The following is an 18,214-nucleotide window of genomic DNA, read 5'->3' as shown; positions in this document are numbered from 1 at the left end:
AGCTCTGTAGACCAGGCTGGTCTCGAACTCACAGAGATCCGCCTGCCTCTGCCTCCCAAGTGCTGGGATTAAAGGCGTGCGCCACCACCGCCCGGCTTGGAATGCGATCATTCTATTCATAGCAAAATTTCTCAGAAAAGTATATATGGGAGCCTTCATCTCTGAACTTCCCAGTTTTTGGGAGGGAGAGAAGCAGGCAAAGAGACTCTCCTCTCGCCGAGTGCCCCACTGTTCCCCTAAATCTCAGACAGTCAGGGATCGATCGGGTCACCACTTCGCACAACTAATACAACTAGCCAGAGCGGCAGCCCCGTACTCAGGCCCTTCAAGCTCCTCCCTCCGGCCGCCGCCCTAAAAGAGGCGGACCCTTCCCTCTCCAAGCCTCCCTGAGCATCCCGGAGATTCCCGAGCTTTTCCGATCCCTTCCCGACCTCCCGCGGGCTGCACGCGCGGAGGCGGCGGCATTGCCGAGGGGCGTAGCCACGCCCCCTCGCCACAGCCTCCTCTCGCGCGGGCGGCCCGAGTCCCACACATCCAGGTCCCTCCCTCGCTCCGTCCTTTCTCTCTCCCCGCCTTCCCGGCGCTGCCACAGTGGCGGGATTGAGGATCCCGACCAGTGAGGTGCCTGCGGCTTCGCGCTCCTCCTCCTCCCAAATAAACAGCCCTCCCCACGCCGGGAGCCCGGGCCGCCCCCTTCCTCGCGCAGCCGGCGAGTGGTGAGGGAGCGCGGGACCGAAGGACCGAGGGAGCGGCGCACGCGGGTCTGAGCGAGTGAACGAGCGGCCGGCCGGCGCGAAGCCGGAGCAGAAACCGGAGCCGCAGCCGAAGCCTGAGTCGGAGCGGTACCGAAGCCGAAGCGGGAGTCCGGGCCGGCGCGCACGCACGCACGCACGCGGGGGGCGGGGCCGGCGCGCGCCCGCTTGTCGCGACTGTCGGCTCCTAGGCCCAGGGGGAGGTGGCCTGTCGCGGGTCGCCCGGCTCCCGGAGGCGAAGGGGGCGCGGGCGGATGGCGGAAGGCGGCCAGCCGCAGCAGCAGCCGCCTCAGCTTGGGCCCGGTGCCACTTCCCGGGGCATGAAGCGGGAGTCGGAGCTGGAACTGCCGGTGCCCGGAGCGGGGCCAGACGGACCCGAGCCCGGCGTGAGCAAGCGGCCGCGCACTGAGGAGGCGGCCGACGGCGGGATGCAGGTGACCGCGCGGGACGGGCGCCGGGTTACGGCGGGCCGCGGCGGGCTCGGGCCTTGGGGCGCCGGGTGGGCCTGGCTAGAGAGTGAGCTTGGGGCCCGGTGCAGGGGCTGCGCCCATAAAGGGGCCCCGGAGGCAGCGCGAGGGAGTGGGGTTTTCCTTTTGGAGTTGGGAGATTGATCAGGATTGGGATGCAGTCTGTTTCTTAAGCCCGTCCCCAGTTCCTCGAGAAGTTGGGGCGTCCTGGATCTGTTTGTCCAGAGGAGAACTGTTGGGCCGAGTCGAGAGCGGGGGAAGCTAGTGGGCAAGCTCCCGAGAAGGGGGCGCCTTTTGGTTTACTCTGGGCACATTGGGATGGGGAGAGGGGAGCGGCATGTGGAGGACAGACTGAAAAGCCAGCCGACTAACTCCTGGAGAGAGCCTGAAGGGGATGTGGCTTAGCTTGTGGGTTCAATCAGTTACACGGGAGTCCCGAGAAGTCCGCGGAGTTTGGTAGTGTGGAGGGACCGTGTTGCTCAGTCTCATTAATTTTGTGCAGCATGTTAGTAAGTCTGAAGAGGGACACCAGCAGCCATGCTTTACCCGTTGCATTCTTTATTCTTCGGACGAGTTCCTTAGTGTCCCGGGGTAGAAAAGAAAATTTATAGGGTTGTTAGGAGACTGGTTTCTGAGTTGTGGCCTCAAGGGTAAGCTGACTGATGAGGGGTTGACTTAGTTTGAGGAAGGGCATGAATCCTTTATAGGCTTTAGGATTTAGTCTCTGTTTAGAAAATATTAGCTATGAAATGGAGGGGCTCACCCAGCAGCAATGGGATGCTGTTAAATTCTTTTAGAACCATAGAATGTTAGAGATGGAAGGGGCCAGAGATACCCATCTTCTTTTCTGCCAGGAGTTCTCAGTCTAATAGACTTGGAAGAGTTATGCAGAATGGCTTATGTGCACTTTCAGTGAAGTCAGTACTTTGCTTCTTTTTTGTGTGTGTGGTGGGAAAGGGTGTGCTCAAGTTCCAGCATGTTTTAACAACCTCCTTTTTTATAGATAGGGAATTAGAAGTCCAGAGCAGACAGTGGCTTGACTAAAGCCACCCAGTTAGCTAGTTCTAATTCCTGTGCTCTCCCTATTACACCACTCTTGGGAATCTCTGCAGTGCTCAAAGACTTCCCATGCTCTGCCTGACTTCCTGTGGCAGGGAAGGAGCTGTACTTAAAGCCTGGCATGTTTGCTGTGTGCCTCTTGTCTGCTTTGCAGAATCCACCCTCTTACCTCTGTTGGTTAAAAAAAGACTCCCTTGGTGTTTATTTTTGAATTCTTTTGTTTGCTGGCTTTTATTTCCCGTTGAAGAAGTCTGTCAGGCAGAGGGATTGTGAGGTCAATCTCAGAGCCTCAGAAGAATGGGGAGACAAAGTGAGGTGTGTTAGCACTGGATGACAGAGAGGCTGTGGGTGGGCATATTCACTTGGTGTGTGTACACATAGGAGTACACACAGTGTGGACACTTTCTCTGTGTTAGTCTTAGTTAATAGTTCTCTTTGCTTTCCCATTCTTTTGCCTGGGGTCTGTTATTTGCTGACTGCTTTTACATTGGCTAAGGGTAGTGATTCTTGGGAATGGAGTAATGCATAGGGACTTTGGGATGTTCAGAGGAAGGGTGAATTAAGTCCTTTGGGAGAATTATTTTACTCTGTATATTTATGGATATTCGTTACTTTTCCCTGTTTTTGAGACGGCCTTATTTGTAGCCTAGGTTGGTCTTGAACTCATTGTGGTAGCTGAGGGTGACCTTGAACTCCTGGACTCCTGACCTTCCTGCTTCTACCTTCCTAGTAGATTTCTGCGATAACAGACGTGTACCACCACACCCAGCTCATTATTGTAGTTTTTGCGCCACTTCATACAGGTATTAACATCATCATTGACTTAGTCCTCCCTCTGTTTTTAACTAGCTCTATTATCCTGGGGAAAACCCACTTTTGGGGACCTCTGTTTTCTTATTTAGAAAAGTGTTTGTATAAAATGATTTCTAGGTTGCCTTCTTAAAAAACATAAGCCAAGTTTCCTTTCCTAACTGTGCATGTGATTGGGGCAGGGAGACAAATGAATGAAAAGTTAAACAAAAAGTGGGTGTGTAATACTTTAGTGTTTACCCAGCAGTTGTGACACTCTTAGGCACTGTTTTGTTTGTTTGTTTTGATTTTGAGGCTGCATCTCTCTATCTAGTCCTGACTGTCTTGGAGCTTGTTGTGTACACCAGGCTAGCTTTGAATTTGGAGATTTTCCTGCCTTTGCCTCCTGAGTGGCGGTGTTTTGGCATTGTTTTAATGCTAGAGGATATATAAAGAAATCCTACTTTTATTGAATAGCCCACAGAAAGAGACAAATCAGCAGTTTTTGTTAGCTTGTGAGAAAATTAAGCAGAGAAACAGACAACTTTAGAGATAGTGCAGGAAGGTCTCTCTATAGGTGACCTTTGAAATGAAGATGTGGTTCATTCAGAGGTTTTAGGGAAGAGGATTGAGGCCATTCAGTGGTTTAGGGAAGAGGAACCCAGAGGGCTGAGACACTGGGAGAGAAGCAGCTTGGTGTGCTGCACTGGAGGCCAGTGTAGGTGGGACAGAAGGAGCAGGTACAGGCCTTGTCAGGAGATAGCATCAGCACTTTAGATGGGCCTGGAGGCTCTATCTAAGTACCTTATCGTCATGCAGGCATTTTAGTGTATGGCTTTCTCTAGGAGTATATATTTTTTCTCATATCTGAAAGACAGCTGGAGTCTTTCTGAAGTCATACTGGGTCTTTGAAGACTTACCTACAGCATAATTGGCACTATCAGACTCTGTTTTTGCCTGCTGGTATATTTATACGTACTTAAGTTTCATCTTTTATTGTCATCAGAGGCTTTTTGTGCCTACTTCCTTAAACTGTAAGCGTTTACAAGGCAGAAATTGTATTTCCTTTGTTTATTCTTCATAATACCTGAGTTTATAATAAACGTTGAATGTCTGTTAAGTTGAAGCTGAAATTTACCACTTAAAAATAACCTAGGGATTAAATTAATCATGAGATTCCTGAGTAAAGGGACCATCATAAAATTACTCAGTGCCCTAGAGTACAAAGGATTAACTCCCCCCCCCCCCAGAATGCAGTAGTTGACTGAGTTAATTCTACTTACTTAATGGAACTACAATCCTAAACTAGGTTCCAAGACTGAGTCTTGTTGGATTGGCCCACTAACTTTTGGACATCATTATTTCCAAAGTGGAATTCTGGGGCTCCAGAGTCTGGGCTTGTGCTATAAACCTTCAGTTCAGGAGGAACTCTGGGGAGAGAGGAAGACGGTGTTCTCTAGACCAGTACACAGAAGCCCCATGAGGGGAGAAGAGGCTACTTAGCCTGGGGAAGAGTAGGGAAATAGAGAAACCTGGACTGTGGAGTTGGAGGAAAGAGATGGGATTGGTGTGAAATTGAAGCATGGGTGAGAAATATGGCTATTAAAATTGGGGCCTGGAGGGCTGGAGAGATGGCTCAGAGGTTAGGAGTACTGCCTGTTTTTCCGAAGGTCCTGAGTTCAATTCCCAGCAACCACATGGGGGCTCACAACCATCTGTAATGAGATCTGGTGCAGAATACAGTATATATAATAAATAAATAAAAATTTAAAAAAAATTAAAAAAAAATGGGGCCTGGAAATTGTTCCTGCCCTTACTGGAAAGCTGAGTGTGTGGCATGAATAGAGGTCAGGCCATCCTCTCACTTCTAGCAAGGCTGATATGGAGACATGGAGGTTTTACCAAACACACCAAGGAATTCTTTGGGTCATCCTTTCTAGTCATTGCAAACAATTGAATCATCAAGAATTGTAATTTTATGTAACCTTCTAGGAATTTGGTTCTAGTATAGGGTAAGATGTTTCTTAATTATTACTTATAACCTTCAGCAAAAGTCTTTATGGCAGTGGAAATTTGGTATGTGATGATTTTGTGGCTTAGTAACTGCTTCTGACCATAGTCATCAATCTAGAGTAGCTGAGTGAGTCCAGCAGTGTGAACAACTGTGGTGTACAAATGTGGTGTGTATTAATGTGTATATAAGTGCATACACATTGGGGAGTGAACCTAGGGTCTCATGTATGGCTGGTACTTACTTGCCCTACCACTGAGCTTCATCTGTAGTCTGTGAGAGTTGTGTCCTTTTTTTTTCTTTTTTTGTTTTTCCAGTACTGGAGAGCAAACCCTTGATCATACTTGGCAAGCATTTTACCATTGAGCTACATTCCCAGTCCTGTTTTTACTCTATATTTTGTGATAGCATCTATTACTCTGCTTGGGCTGGCCTCAGACTTTCTGTGGCCTAGGCAGGCCTGCTATCTTCTGAAGTCAGTCTCTTGAGTAGCTAGGACTACATGCAGATCCTGGCCCTCAGGTGTAGCTCATGTCTTAGTGACTCTAGTAGTAGGGAGGCTCTTTCTGGTCTCAGGAGGGCTCCCAGGTATCCTGTGTGTGAATTTGGTGTTGACTGAAGTCGTAGATCTTTCTATTTGCTCGTTTCCGGGTTGATTCCTTCTAGGTGGGTATGTGTTTGGACCCTCGCTTGGGTTTTTGGTTCTGAAGCTGGGCATTGTGCTACTCTCAGTAAAGTTACTCAATAACATGCTTTTCTTACAAGTAATTTTGTGGATAGTATCTCATGTAAGTGACTTAAACCTTATTTCTCTCTGCCTTAGTTTTCTTAGGCTGCGACAACCAAAAGTCATCCACTGGTGGTTAAATAACAGACATTTTTATCTGACAGCTGTGAAAGTCCAAGACGGTGCCAGCCAGAGGTTTGGGACCCAGTGAGGGTCTGCTTCAGGGCTTGCAAATAGTGCCTTCTGGCTATCTGCCAAGGTGGTCTTTGCTCACTGAGTGCATCAAGGGTAGAGAGAGCCAGAGCTAAACAATGATACTTACCTCAGTGACCCCACCCTCATGCCCTCATTAAATTCTAATACATTCCAGAGTCTCCATCTCCAAATGCTGTCACTCTGGGAGCTGGGCGTCTACTGACGTTCGAGGACTCATTCAGGTGGAGAAAAGTGAGGCATGGTCAAGGGGGGAAAAATCACTGAGTTTTTTATTTTTGTTTTGTTTTGCTTTTGAAAAATTTCCTTTCATGTATGACTTGGCAGCCCAGAATGTAAACCTTGGGATGTATTTGAGCCACAGGTAGAATTATTCTTCTGGGTAACTCAGGCTGAGGGGTTGTGTCTTAGCTTCCTCTCGTCTCCCAGGCAGCTTGTCAGTCTTTTCCCTATCTCACTGACATCTGAACATAACCTGAGTTAACTAGAGATTGAACTTTCATGTCATTGTGAAGCAGACTAGTGCGGACAGGCCTCAAGATTACAGGATGAGGGGAAAGCAGGGCAGAATCCTTACTGTAAACATGCATGGTGACGCGCCAGTGATGTCTCAGGCCTTTAGTAGCTGTTGGGCTTTAATTGCAGAAACAATTGTTTAGTGAGCGGATTTGTTTGAATTTTTGCTGTATGTTTGCGAACACAACATCATAAACATCTTTATTCTGGTGCACACTTAAACTTCAAGTAGAGACAAGAGGGAGAGAACTGTAGAGATGGTGGGCATGAGATGGCAGCCCCTAGAGCGTGAGCCGGGCAGATGGAGCGAGGCATGGCGAGTGCTTGCCGTGTTTAGGTGGCCCCTAGCAGTATTGAGTTTCTTATTCTTTTCCCCTGCCACCCCAGTCGGAGCAGGCAGCTTACACGGCTAAGGTTTCATTATCTAATCCATCACAGATCAGCTTGAATAAGCCCATTGGCCGATGCTGATCCAGTTAGGGTAGTGCAAAGCTGCTTGAGCCAGGATTGGGACAAAGCGGATCAGAACTGCCATGTGAATCCTGCACATATTTCTATAATTTGGATTGGCAAAGTGGTTTGGGAAATCAACTGAGAGAGCAAGGGAGCAGCAGGGTGTTTCTTCCCCACCCCCTACATATTATCTTAGGGACCCTGAGGGCAGTGTGTGTGGAGGGTACATTTCTCTGGAGTATGGCTAAGTTGCTTTGAGTATTTGAACCTGAACGTTAAAAAATAATTTTTTTAGATTTGTTTATTTTACATTATGTATATGAATGTTTGTTTGCCTGTGTGCATGTATGTGTAGCACAGGTGCCTGTTGTGTCTCCTGGAATTCGGGCCACAATATGGGGACTGGGAATGGAACCCAGGTCCTCTACAGGAGTAGCAAGTGCTCTTACCCTGTGAGTCATCTCTTTACTTCTAAGCCTGAATGTTTTTGATTATTAATGTTTGGGAGTCATCCTTTTAGCACCATTTGGGGATTATATTTGTTATCATCTAATTATGCCTGTTTTTTTTCTGGGTGATCCCTTATCTGAGACTTTAAAGGGTTCCCTCCTCCTTTAAAGGGGGAGAGCCTGTTATTACCAAGCTGGCTGTCTAAACATTTGTTATCAATATATTTTACTGGTGGTGTGGTAAACACCCCTGGAGTCTCCCCTGTTTGGATTTGAGTCCTGGCTTCTCCACTTACCATCCCTTGGCAAGGTCCTGAGTGCTTTCCCTCGTATCTGTGACCTGGGAGAGTTAATGCTTATGAGCTGCTACAATGAGTAACTGAGATTATTTAAAGTGCCTATCAGTGCTAAACATTGATTCCCAGCTCTCCTTATATCCTGCTGTACAGCACTCAGTAAGTTCCTGCTTACTGCTTGATCAGCATAGAGTGGTTAATGTGCTTCTGATTGATTAAGTGCCAGAGTTGGGGACTTAGAGATGAGCTGTGTGTCAAACTGGGAAACCTCATTGCTCTATATTCAGGAGGAGGAAGAGAATGAACCTGGCATTAAGGGGTGTGTGTGTGTGTGTGTGTGTGTGTGTGTGTGTGTTGGGGGGAGCTTCATTCTTTGTAAGAAGTGAAGGCTACTGAAATATCTTGGTTCTTGCTGGGGCTGAGGGTAATGTAGCTAGTCTGTAGAATCCAGGGAGCCTTCCTGGGAGGTGGGTGACAGGTTGGTTGTTGTTCTTCCAGAGGACCTGGGATACAGGATTAGTGAAAACATGTTTCAAATCTTTAAAGTTTGTTGAATAACTATGTTGCATTAAGTAGATTGATTTCTGTCTTGTTTGTTTTGTTGTGGCTTGGATTTGTGGAATTGAACAGGGGTACCTCTTTTCTCAGTTCTTCAAACCAGCTTCAGACTGTTGATTGGAGTGATTCCCCAGAAGCAGATCTACTGTTAACTCTGCTCAAAATATTGTTGGAACTGTGCTTTCCTCAGAATCATGTCCATTCTCCTGTTTAGCCTACCAGCCCCTTCTTTTTCTGCACTCAACCTCCATGTCCATATATAGAGACTTGTAGATTCTGAGAGCACCAAGGCCTCCACTTTGTTTCTGTTCCTTTTTCAGGAAACCCCTGCCTCTTTTCTCTACCTTTGCCTCTGCCTCCTTACCCCTTATTTGTAACGCCCAGTATTTAAGACTTCCCAGAGTGTTGATTGTTCCTGGATGTCTCCTGACTACTTCTATCTACCATGTTTATGGTTTTGTTAGTTGTTTTTTTTTTCTATTTTCTTTTTGTATGCATATGTGTGTGCTTTGTATGCACATGTGTATGTGTGTTTGCATGTGTGTGTATGGCTCACATGTGGGTTTGGAAGCCTGAAACTGATGTCTGTTGTCTCCCATGATCGCTGTCCCTCTTATATACTTACATCTTGTATAGGTAGGTCTTCTGCTGAACCTTGAGCTTGCCTTTTCTGCTAGCCTAGCTAATGAGCTTGTTGGGGTCCAGTTCCCCATTTCTGCCTCCCTTTCACTCAGATCATAGGCTGGCTTCCACTCCCACTGACATTTATTTGGGTTCTAGAGATCTGAACTCCAGTCCTCACACTTGTATGGCAAGCGCTTTACCCCCCTCCCCCCAGCCATCTCCTCAGTCCCTGTTATAGGACTTTCTAGATTTAACATTTGATCAAATGTCCACACCTCCTCTCCTGCCTAGCCTGTGAAATTCTTAGGGGTCCATAAGACTGTACCTGTACCTGCCCCAAGTGGCCAAGGAACCCTGTTCTTGTAGAAGTGAAGATTTTTCTTCTGTTTCTCAGTTGTGAATCACAGATGGCTTTAATAGTTTCCCCAGATTTTCCCTGAGGGTCTGGCCCTTAGTGTCTGCCTTGCAGCTCCTGCGAACAGCTGGGCGTTGCTTGCTCTGTGTGTTACTGGATCTCTCCATTGGTATCAGGGTTAAAGGTGAGAAAAGACTTTCTCAGAACAGAAGCTGGGGTGGAGTTGAACAGCCAAATGTGTCAGGTGGGCATGGCAACCTGATATTTGGTTTCCTGTACTCAGATGTTAATTGACTGCACGTGTGTATGTGTAAAAGCTCCTTTGTAATAGTGTGTCAAGGAAAACAGGAGCCACACCAGTGAGAAGGATATTTAGAAGTAACATGTCGGGCTCAGTGGAGCAGCCTGTTGACTTGGCCTTTTACCATGCTGCCCAGAGAGTGTGGAGGGCTGTGGTTGAGGTGTATGGCTACAGTTGCCACAAGATTACCTCATCAGTTTCAAAGCTTATTTTTTTTAAATATTTATTTATTATGTATACAACATTCCATTTGTGTGTATGCCTGCAGGCCAGAAGAGGGCACCAGACCCCATTACAGATGGTTGTGAGCCACCATGTGGTTGCTGGGAATCGAACTCAGGACCTTTGGAAGAGCAGACAATGCTCTTAACCACTGAGCCATCTCTCCAGCCCCTACCTCATCAGTTTCATTAGATACTGTAAGGGGTCCAGGAAGATTAGTAAGTGGAAACATTTTATATACCCCCCCCCTTTTGGGTTAGTGTAGCAGTTCTGGTTGTTCTAGAACTCTCTATGTAGACTAGGCTGGCCTCTGACTCACAGAGATCCACCTGCCTCTGCCTCCTGAGTGCACCACCATGCCTACCTGCATGTTTGTTTTTTAGATACTCATGTTGGGTATGTTTGAAAATGAGGAAGCTTGGCACATTTCTTTAAATCTCAGCTTTGGAGGTAGATTCATAGAAGAATTTTACACACATTTTCTTCTGGCCCTTGTTCTCTGTTTTCACTTGGAGCTACTCGTTCCTTTATAACTCTGGCTTGCTTTTCATCTTCCAGACTTCCCTGGTTAGTATAATAGAGGCTTCTTGAGGGCTAGTGGTCATGCTACGTGTTACCTGGCTTTTTAGATTCTGAGTGGATGCAGCAGGTTCTAAGAGGAAGAGGGAGAACGGCTACAACACCCCTTCCTTTTGTCTTGTCTTGCACTGTGTGGCATCTAGAAATTTTAAGATTTCATGAGTATTCATGGTAAACACCATCACAAAGTTGGTAATCTTGAATTATCAAAGATAGTGGTTGGCTGACAGCATTAAGAACCTGCTTTTCCAAGGGAGGAAGCAGAGTTTTTAAGATGGGTGTGTTAAACCGTACACATAGGTTCCTTCCTTTTTAAAGGACCCAAGTCCCCAATAACATTCTTGTATATGAGGTCTTTCCCATATAGAGGCTGCTTCCTTGTTTTCTCTTTTGTTGAGGAAAAGCATTTTTGCTTTGGGTATTAGGCTTTATTCCAGGCATTTTTTTTTGTTTATTTGTTTGTTTTTGATATGGGGTATCTCTCTAGCCCTGGCTGTCCTGGGACTCACTGTGTAGACCAGGCTGGCCTCAAACTCACTTAGATCCGCCTGCCTCTGCCTCCCAAGTGCTTGTGCTAGAACTAAAGGCGTGTGCCACCACTGCCGGTCAAGGCCAAATTGTTAGAGCAAAATGACCTATTTAACATGTTAGGAAGCTGCTACAGACCTATGCACAGAAGGGAGCCAAAAGATATCTACAATGAACAATGAGTAATAAGAGCCGGAGGTAATCAAAATGTTAGCATCTAGAGCAAGGATGTAACCATCCTTTGCTTGTGGTACTTCTAATTGGGATCAGGAAAAAAAAATCAAGGCAGCCTGAAAGAAAAATAAACAGAATGTCCCCTTTAAATGCTGGAGAGATGGCTCAGCGGTTAAGAGCATTGCTTACTCTTCCAAAAGTCCTGAGTTCAATTCCCAGCAAGGAGAGACAAACTGAGACTCCTTTGCCAATCTAGAGGCTCTTTATCAAGGCCTTTTAAGTTTTGTTCTTCCATAGGAATTACTGGTATGGCAGATTAAAAATGGGGCAATAGGTACTTCTTTGTCCTTGAATGCCACATGATTTAATATTGAAAGCATTTCTCCCTCCTTCAGGTTCCCAAGTGCTGTGATCAAGGGTGTGTCCACCAAGCCTGTCTCAAAAACATTTGCAGTAATGTTGCTTTAGTGTAGAACTTGAAGGCAGCACTGAAACCCAGTTTTTTTCCTATGTTATTTGGATACAGCTAGGGTCTTACCAAGTCTTATGTCAGGGCTTTGTGTGTTTATCTTGGTTTCCTGTGGTTTAGATTTGTGGGAAGCTACATGAGATCACTGGTTGTGGTGTGTCTGATGGGCTGGTTTTGTTGTTTTGTCTCAGAATTATCTCATTTCTAATTGTTGATTGAATGATGAACTAACAGCACATCAGTTAGGAGATTGATCATAGAAGGCAAAATAAAACCATTAAGACCAAAGGTTTGGAAGGTAGCTTTTCCCAGCCCTTGGCTTAGTTAGGGGGAATAGTTCATGTACTTAATTATTTATTTTTGGGACAAGGTCTCATTTTGTAGCCCTGGCTGGCCTGGAATTCATTATATTGACCAGGTTGACCTCAAATTCAAGAGATCTGCCTGCCTCTGCCCACTGAGTGATGAGACTGAAGGTGAATGCCGCCATCCTGATAAACCTACAGTATATCCACATGGTTACTATTCAGAATACACAGAGATTAAGGAGTAGAAAGTTTGCCTTCTGCCAGCTTTCTGTTCTCCACTGGGGTAACTGTTGCGGTGGTGATTGTGGCTTCTCCACAACAGAGACAGTTCCTATACATTTCCTGACCTCTGACAACGCTAACATAGGACTAATCCTCAACTCTGTTTGATTGCTTTTTTTCTCCATTTGGGCATACTCTTCTGCCAGTTTGACTACCCTTCCCCCCATCTATTTGTTAGCTTTCTAGAATTGAGATGATTTTGTTTTGGTCTTTTCAGATAACCATATCTGTGTGTCTAGTGTGAATGAGTCATTAGTCCTGGACTTTATTTGGTTCCATGTTTTTTGTTTTTTTTCTGGAAGCAGAAGCACAAGGCCAGAGACCTAAACTGCACCTTTATCCTTGACTGTTGATATCCAGAGAGTTGTTGGAGTAAAAGACAAGTAGCATCAGTTTTCTCCCTTCCCAACCAGCTGTTTCGGGTTGCCTGTCTCTGTACTAGTAGAGCAAGGTGTGTGTTAGATAGCCCATTTGTCATTGAGCTGGTTCCTCATGGTCCTCAGGATCTGCCTGAGTCACTGCACTTGCAGTCTCACTGCAGTGGTTTTATTTCATATGGCATCTTTTGTAGGTCAGACATCTCTCAGCTACCCAGGCTTATTTTGATTGAATGTCACTGCCATGTAGTGAAATTCGGTGTTGAGCAGTGGGAAAAGGTTTAATTGGTAGTAGATGTTCGCATCTCAGCAACCATAATTGCCATTCGCTGCATGTAACACCTGTTTTTGGAAGGCCCCAGGTTGATGTTCTTTCCTAGAGTGTGGGTTCCACGTAACTAAGGCCTGAGGGAAAGTAAAGAGGTACTGCTAGGCCCTGGAGAGATGCTCAGAGGTTAAGGGTATTGGCTGCTCTCCCAGAGATCCTGAATTCAATTCCCAGCAACCACATGGTGGCTCACAACCATCTAGAATGAAATCTAGTTCCCTTTTGTGGTGTGCAGGCATACATGCAGGCAAAGCACTCTATACATAATCAATCAATCAATCAATCAATCAATTTTTTTTTAAAGGTACTGCTAGGCAGATCTCTGTGAGTTCAAGGCCAGCCTGGTTTACAAGAGCTAGGATCTAAAACTACAGCGAATCCCTATCTCGAAAAACAAACAAACAAACAAACAAACAAACAAACAAATAAAGGTGCTGCTCAACATACAGGAAATATTTTGCTTCCTGGATGGTAGAGGATTAGATTTCAAACTTTGGCTTGATTCTAGCTTGACTACTTTACAGATCAATTCATTTAAAGTCGGGAAAGAACTGTTGTACTTCATTTTGAGACAAGTTTCCTCTGTGTAGTCTTGGAACTCACTATTATGTAGACCAGGCTGGTCTTAACTCACAGATTGGACTGCTTCTGCCTCTTGAAGGCTGGGATTAAAGGCAAATGCTGCTATGCCTGACTTGAACTGTTTTTGAGTTGGCTTCTGTAGGAGGCCTTGTTCCCATGAGGAAGAATGTATAGAGGACCAACATCCCAGTAGCCTGGAAAACGAGAATGAGGCCAGTGTGCCTTCCTCTCCAGATGGAGGTCAGCCTCTCCTCAGTCCAGGCTCATCACATAGTCATTGTGACCTCTAAGGCTCTTCAATGGGTGAATCAGGTTTGCTCTGTCTTACTGGCCTGAGTTTTTTGCCTCAACAGTGAATGGAAGCAGACAGGGCACCAGATGCTCTGTTGTTTCACCTATTGCTCTTTCCTTCACACCCAGTGTAAGGTTTCCAGGCATTTGTGCAACCTGATAGCGAAAAGCGCCTGCTGTAGCAGTCTAGAGATGGGTTGGCAGGGAGATCAGGTTGCTCTGTGATCTTGATAAGAGCCATCGATCTAGGTTGGTGGCTGCTGGAGGTGGGGGCTAAGCTGCCAGTGCTGTCGCCAGTGGGAAAGGTGATGTGGGCCTCTTCACAATCTGTAGAATGTCCCCCAGTTAGCCTAACAGGCCTAGCCAGTATCTCTAGGGAAACAGCACTCATTTGATATGTCGTCTGTCTTCTGGAGAATGTGGCTTAGGAAATGATGGCATAACATAGCCTAACTATAGGAGCTGTGAGGTGCAGACCTAAGGGATAGGGTTATTATTTTTAAAATCTTTACTAAAGCCAGAATTTGTTTGAATCATGAAGTGGTGGGCACAGTGTCTTGAGTTTTCAGTGGGGCAGTGATGTGTGCGTAGACTACTGATGGAGGTAATTCTTTGGTGACATGTATTACCAAATCTGAACATTGTAATAAAATCCTGAGACACCTTCTCTGTCTGATCCGCCTTTGCCTATGTATGGGTATAAGAACAGATACTTAGAAGGCAGTTTGCAGCTTATCAGTTTAGTTAAACATCTACCTCGTGTGGTTCCTTGCGTGGATCTGCGGCCTTCCCAGATAGGAACTGTTAGCTGGGCTTACTGTATCAGAGAGGTTGAGGGGGGACATGTCTTGAGTGGTAAGTTGATGTTTTGGTTCATATAATAATGTAATAATGCCCCCCTTCCCCCAGCTTAGTTCCAGTTAACAACTTCTGATGGTTTGAATGCTAGGCATCAGGGAGGACATTTCCAGCTTGTTCAGTCTACTTCCCCTTTGTTTACTACTGAGGTGTATGGTGCTTTTGCTAATAACATTCTGTAGTTCTGGTGGCCCTAGAGTTTTTTTTTTTTTTTAATACAACTCTGGGTTTTATTTATATATATATAACACAGTGAAAACATTAACTAGTAATAAATCACAAAGACATTTATTTTACAGAGTGAGTTCCAGGACAGCCAGAGCTATATGGAGAAACCCTGTCTTGAAGAACCAAGAAAAAAAAAAGCCATTTTAGATCAAAATTTATTAGCGCCCCTTTTCTTTCCTCTCGGAAAAGAAAATTGCTAATGTTTTAAGAACTTTCTTGTTCTTTGCAATATGAGTACATCTCTCAGTCCAGCATGATACTACATTTTAATTCCAACACTGGGGTGGCAGAGGTGGTCGGATCTCTGAGTTGAGTTCAAGGCCAGCCAGGTCTACTTTGTTTGTGAGGCTGAAAGGTCACATATCTTTCATAAAGATCTATTTGGAAGGCTGGCTCAGTGGTTAAGAGTATTTCTTCTGCTCTTGCAGAGGACCTACGTTCAGTTTCCAGCACCCCCACATACATGGCAGCTTACACCACCTGTAACTCCAGTTCTAAGGGCCAAGTGGGAAAGTGGATAATTTATTCTCATTTCTCAAAATAGTATACAATTGAAAACTTACCTTATTTCTGGACTTTTCTGTTTAATATTTTTAGATTGTTTGACTGAATAACCGAAGTTTTGGAAGTTAAACTGTATATAAAGGGGACTGATACGCATGCATTGACTAGATGTGCCACTCATTGTTTGAGCATGCAGCATGAGATTCATGCCAGCACTGCAGAAAGAAAGTTTTTATATTCATAATTATAGGAATAATTATAGAACTTCAGATCTGTTAACCTGTATTTGTTATAGAAATGAGTGAAGTGGTGCATTGGAGCAGAGGTTTGCTGGGTCTGCCATGACAGTCAAGAAGTGGCATTTCTAGTGCCATACAGCTAGCTTAATTTTGTCTTAAATACAAAGTTTTGTGAACACATGCGGTATTTTTATTACTAAGCATATTTATGTAATGTCTGCTATTATGCATAGTTTTATGTATATTTATTATTAGCTATGTCACTTTTTGTTGACTGGAAGTGTTTATATGAAGGAATTGGCAAATACAGAGAAGAATTAAAAATGGAAAATAATGTTAGAAAATTGAACGTGCATGCAGGTGAGTCATTTAACAGTACAGTTATAAGAGGCCAAGTGCAGGCCAGGCAATGGGCTGAGAAGAAACCAGGTGACTCAGAACTAGTGCATAAGCCTCTGCGGGCATCTACATTTTCATTACATTTGTTGGCATTTTTATGGGCAGATGGACTTGGGAGAAGCCTTTTGTTCCCAAAGTTGAGCTGATGGTAGCTGGAGGGGCTCTATGACCTACAGGAGAGAGCACAGGAGTGGGGTGCAGAGTTCTCAAGTGTTCTGCTGGAGCTGTAGTGAAGCATTGAGAGGGAGAGAAAGAAGCAGTCCATTCGAGGCAGAAGCAGTGGCGTGTTAATGGACAGGGCTTGCAAGGCTAGGGTTGGGGCTGACAGTGGGGATTTTCCACAGTGTCATTGACATCCTGAAGACAGCCATCACCTATCCGTCCTATGTCCTATGCTAGTGTTCACAAGCTAACTGAGTGGCTGTTCTTTCCCTCAGGGAGTATGCTCTGTAGTGGGGCTGGTATAGTAAAACTGTAGAAAGCTGCAGCTGGCCATAGAGTGCAGTAAAGGTACTTGCTTAGCACTCCCGAGGCCTTGGTTTCCACCCCTGCCCTGCGTCAGGTGTTGCCTCCAGCGGACTCCCCCCTTTTCTTCTTTCTCTCTGTCATCATCATAGAAGAAACTTGCCCTCAGTTTGGAATCACAGTTTTGCTCTGTGGAAATAGCTTGAACTTTGTGCTGTTTATTTAATTCATTCAAAGCCCTTGCTCCTATGCAAGTATAGGTTTTGCATTTCATAGCCTGGGATGCTGCTGCCAGCTCAAGCCTGAGAAACTTTGAGACGCTCCAGAGAGCTGAGTGCTTCATTGCCATAGTGCACTGAGTAGGTGCAGCTAGGCAAGTGATGATTTCTGCATGTCCCTGGTATTATGGCATTGTGACAGTCTGCCCTTTCACAAAGCTGTTCCTTTGGTGCTGAATGTTCTATGCTTTGAATCCACTCAAAGACAAACTTTTCTGAAAAACAAAGCTTGAACTGAACCTGGTCAGAGCCTCTTGAGTTATGAGAGAGGGATTGAAGTCAACTTTTCCAGCTAAAAATAATTTTGCTCACATGTTACCAAAAATGGTTCACTAGAACTGCTTTTAAGACACTTGTCAAAGCTTTTAGGTCAAGAAAAAGTTTAGAACACATTTAAAGAAGGATTTGGCTCTAATTTGCTAAAACTTTTGCCAGGCTGCTTACCCCACAATTGCCTCATGAGACAAAAGCTAGTAAAAAGTGTTCTGCCATGGATTCAGTAGGGGCCAAGTGACTCTTTTGGTTTGTTTGGTTTTTGAAATGGGGGCTCATGTAGTCTAGGCTGGCCTAGATTTACTTTGTTTTGAGTGTCTCATGGATGTGAGGTTAGGGGAAGAGAGAATAGTAGGTGGTGAGTGCTTTTCCTGGACAGGAGGGAGACTGTAAAAGGAGCTACTCTTGGTCTGAGAGCAGTGGTGAACCCTTATATCCCATAAGAGTAAGGCAGAAGGATCACTGTGAGTACAAGGCCAGACTGTATATCAAGCCGCTGTCTCAGGAATGTAAGCACAGTGCTCATGTGGGCAGCACCTCACTGAATGGGAACTGTAAAGAAGGTGAGCATGCCCATGTGCATGGGTAGCATGTAAATTTGTGAGCCTTTTCATATGTTTTTTTTAAATTGTATTTATTTCTATGTGTATGGTGTTTTGCCTACATGTATGTCTGTGTACTGCTTGTGTGCCTGGTGTCTGTAGAGACCAAAAGAGGGTGTAGGCTCCTCTGGGACTGGAGTTGCAGACAGTTGTGAGCCACTCTGTGGCTGTTGGGAATTGAACCCAGGTCCTCTGCTAGAGGATCCAGTGCTCTTAATCAGTGGAGCTTTCTTTTGTGACATGAAAGACAGGGCAGGGAGGTAATAAGGGTATGGGGACAGGAGAGTTGGGAACATAAGGGAGAGGAGAATCTTCTAAAACATACTTTGTTTGCAATGTCATAATTACCTTTCACCCTTTGTATGCTAATTAAAAATTTAAAATAGCTGCAGCAGTAACAACAACAACCACAAATGAAATAGGTTAAAGAGTAGTTGCTCCTCTGTGTAGTAAAGATTTGTGAGAAACTTTCAGGCTTGAAGTCAGGTGGTCTGGATGGCTTCAAAAAAATTTTTTTTCCAAGCTGGGTAATGATGGTGCATGCCTTTAATCCCAGCATTTGGGTGGCAGAGACAGAGACAGGTGGAGTTCGAGGCCAGCCTGCTCTACAGAGCGAGTTCCAGGACAGGTTCCAAAGCTACAGAGGAAAAGCAAAAAA

General features: G+C 45.3%; 1 protein-coding gene across 12 annotated transcripts in view; it reads left to right on the top strand.

Moving 5' to 3' along the window:
• Positions 1–559: 559 nt before the first annotated feature.
• Rbfox2 (RNA binding fox-1 homolog 2) overlaps positions 560–18,214 on the top strand; it is a 241,572-nt gene continuing 223,917 nt past the window's right edge. For 5 of the 12 annotated variants that reach the window (XM_013348782.2, XM_013348773.2, XM_013348777.2 and 2 more), the window contains exon 1: positions 567–1,186. In XM_013348782.2, the coding sequence (XP_013204236.1) occupies positions 1,007–1,186 (180 nt within the window). In that variant the 5' untranslated portion in view covers positions 567–1,006. Of the gene's footprint in view, positions 1,187–18,214 lie in introns of all 12 variants that reach the window. The other 7 variants (XM_013348774.2, XM_013348783.2, XM_005354147.3 and 4 more) reach the window with 5 other exon arrangements.

Source organism: Microtus ochrogaster, chromosome 15 (genome assembly GCF_000317375.1).
Source record: "Microtus ochrogaster isolate Prairie Vole_2 chromosome 15, MicOch1.0, whole genome shotgun sequence".
NCBI lineage: Eukaryota > Metazoa > Chordata > Mammalia > Rodentia > Cricetidae > Microtus > Microtus ochrogaster.
This window is presented reverse-complemented; position numbering and strand designations above follow the sequence as displayed.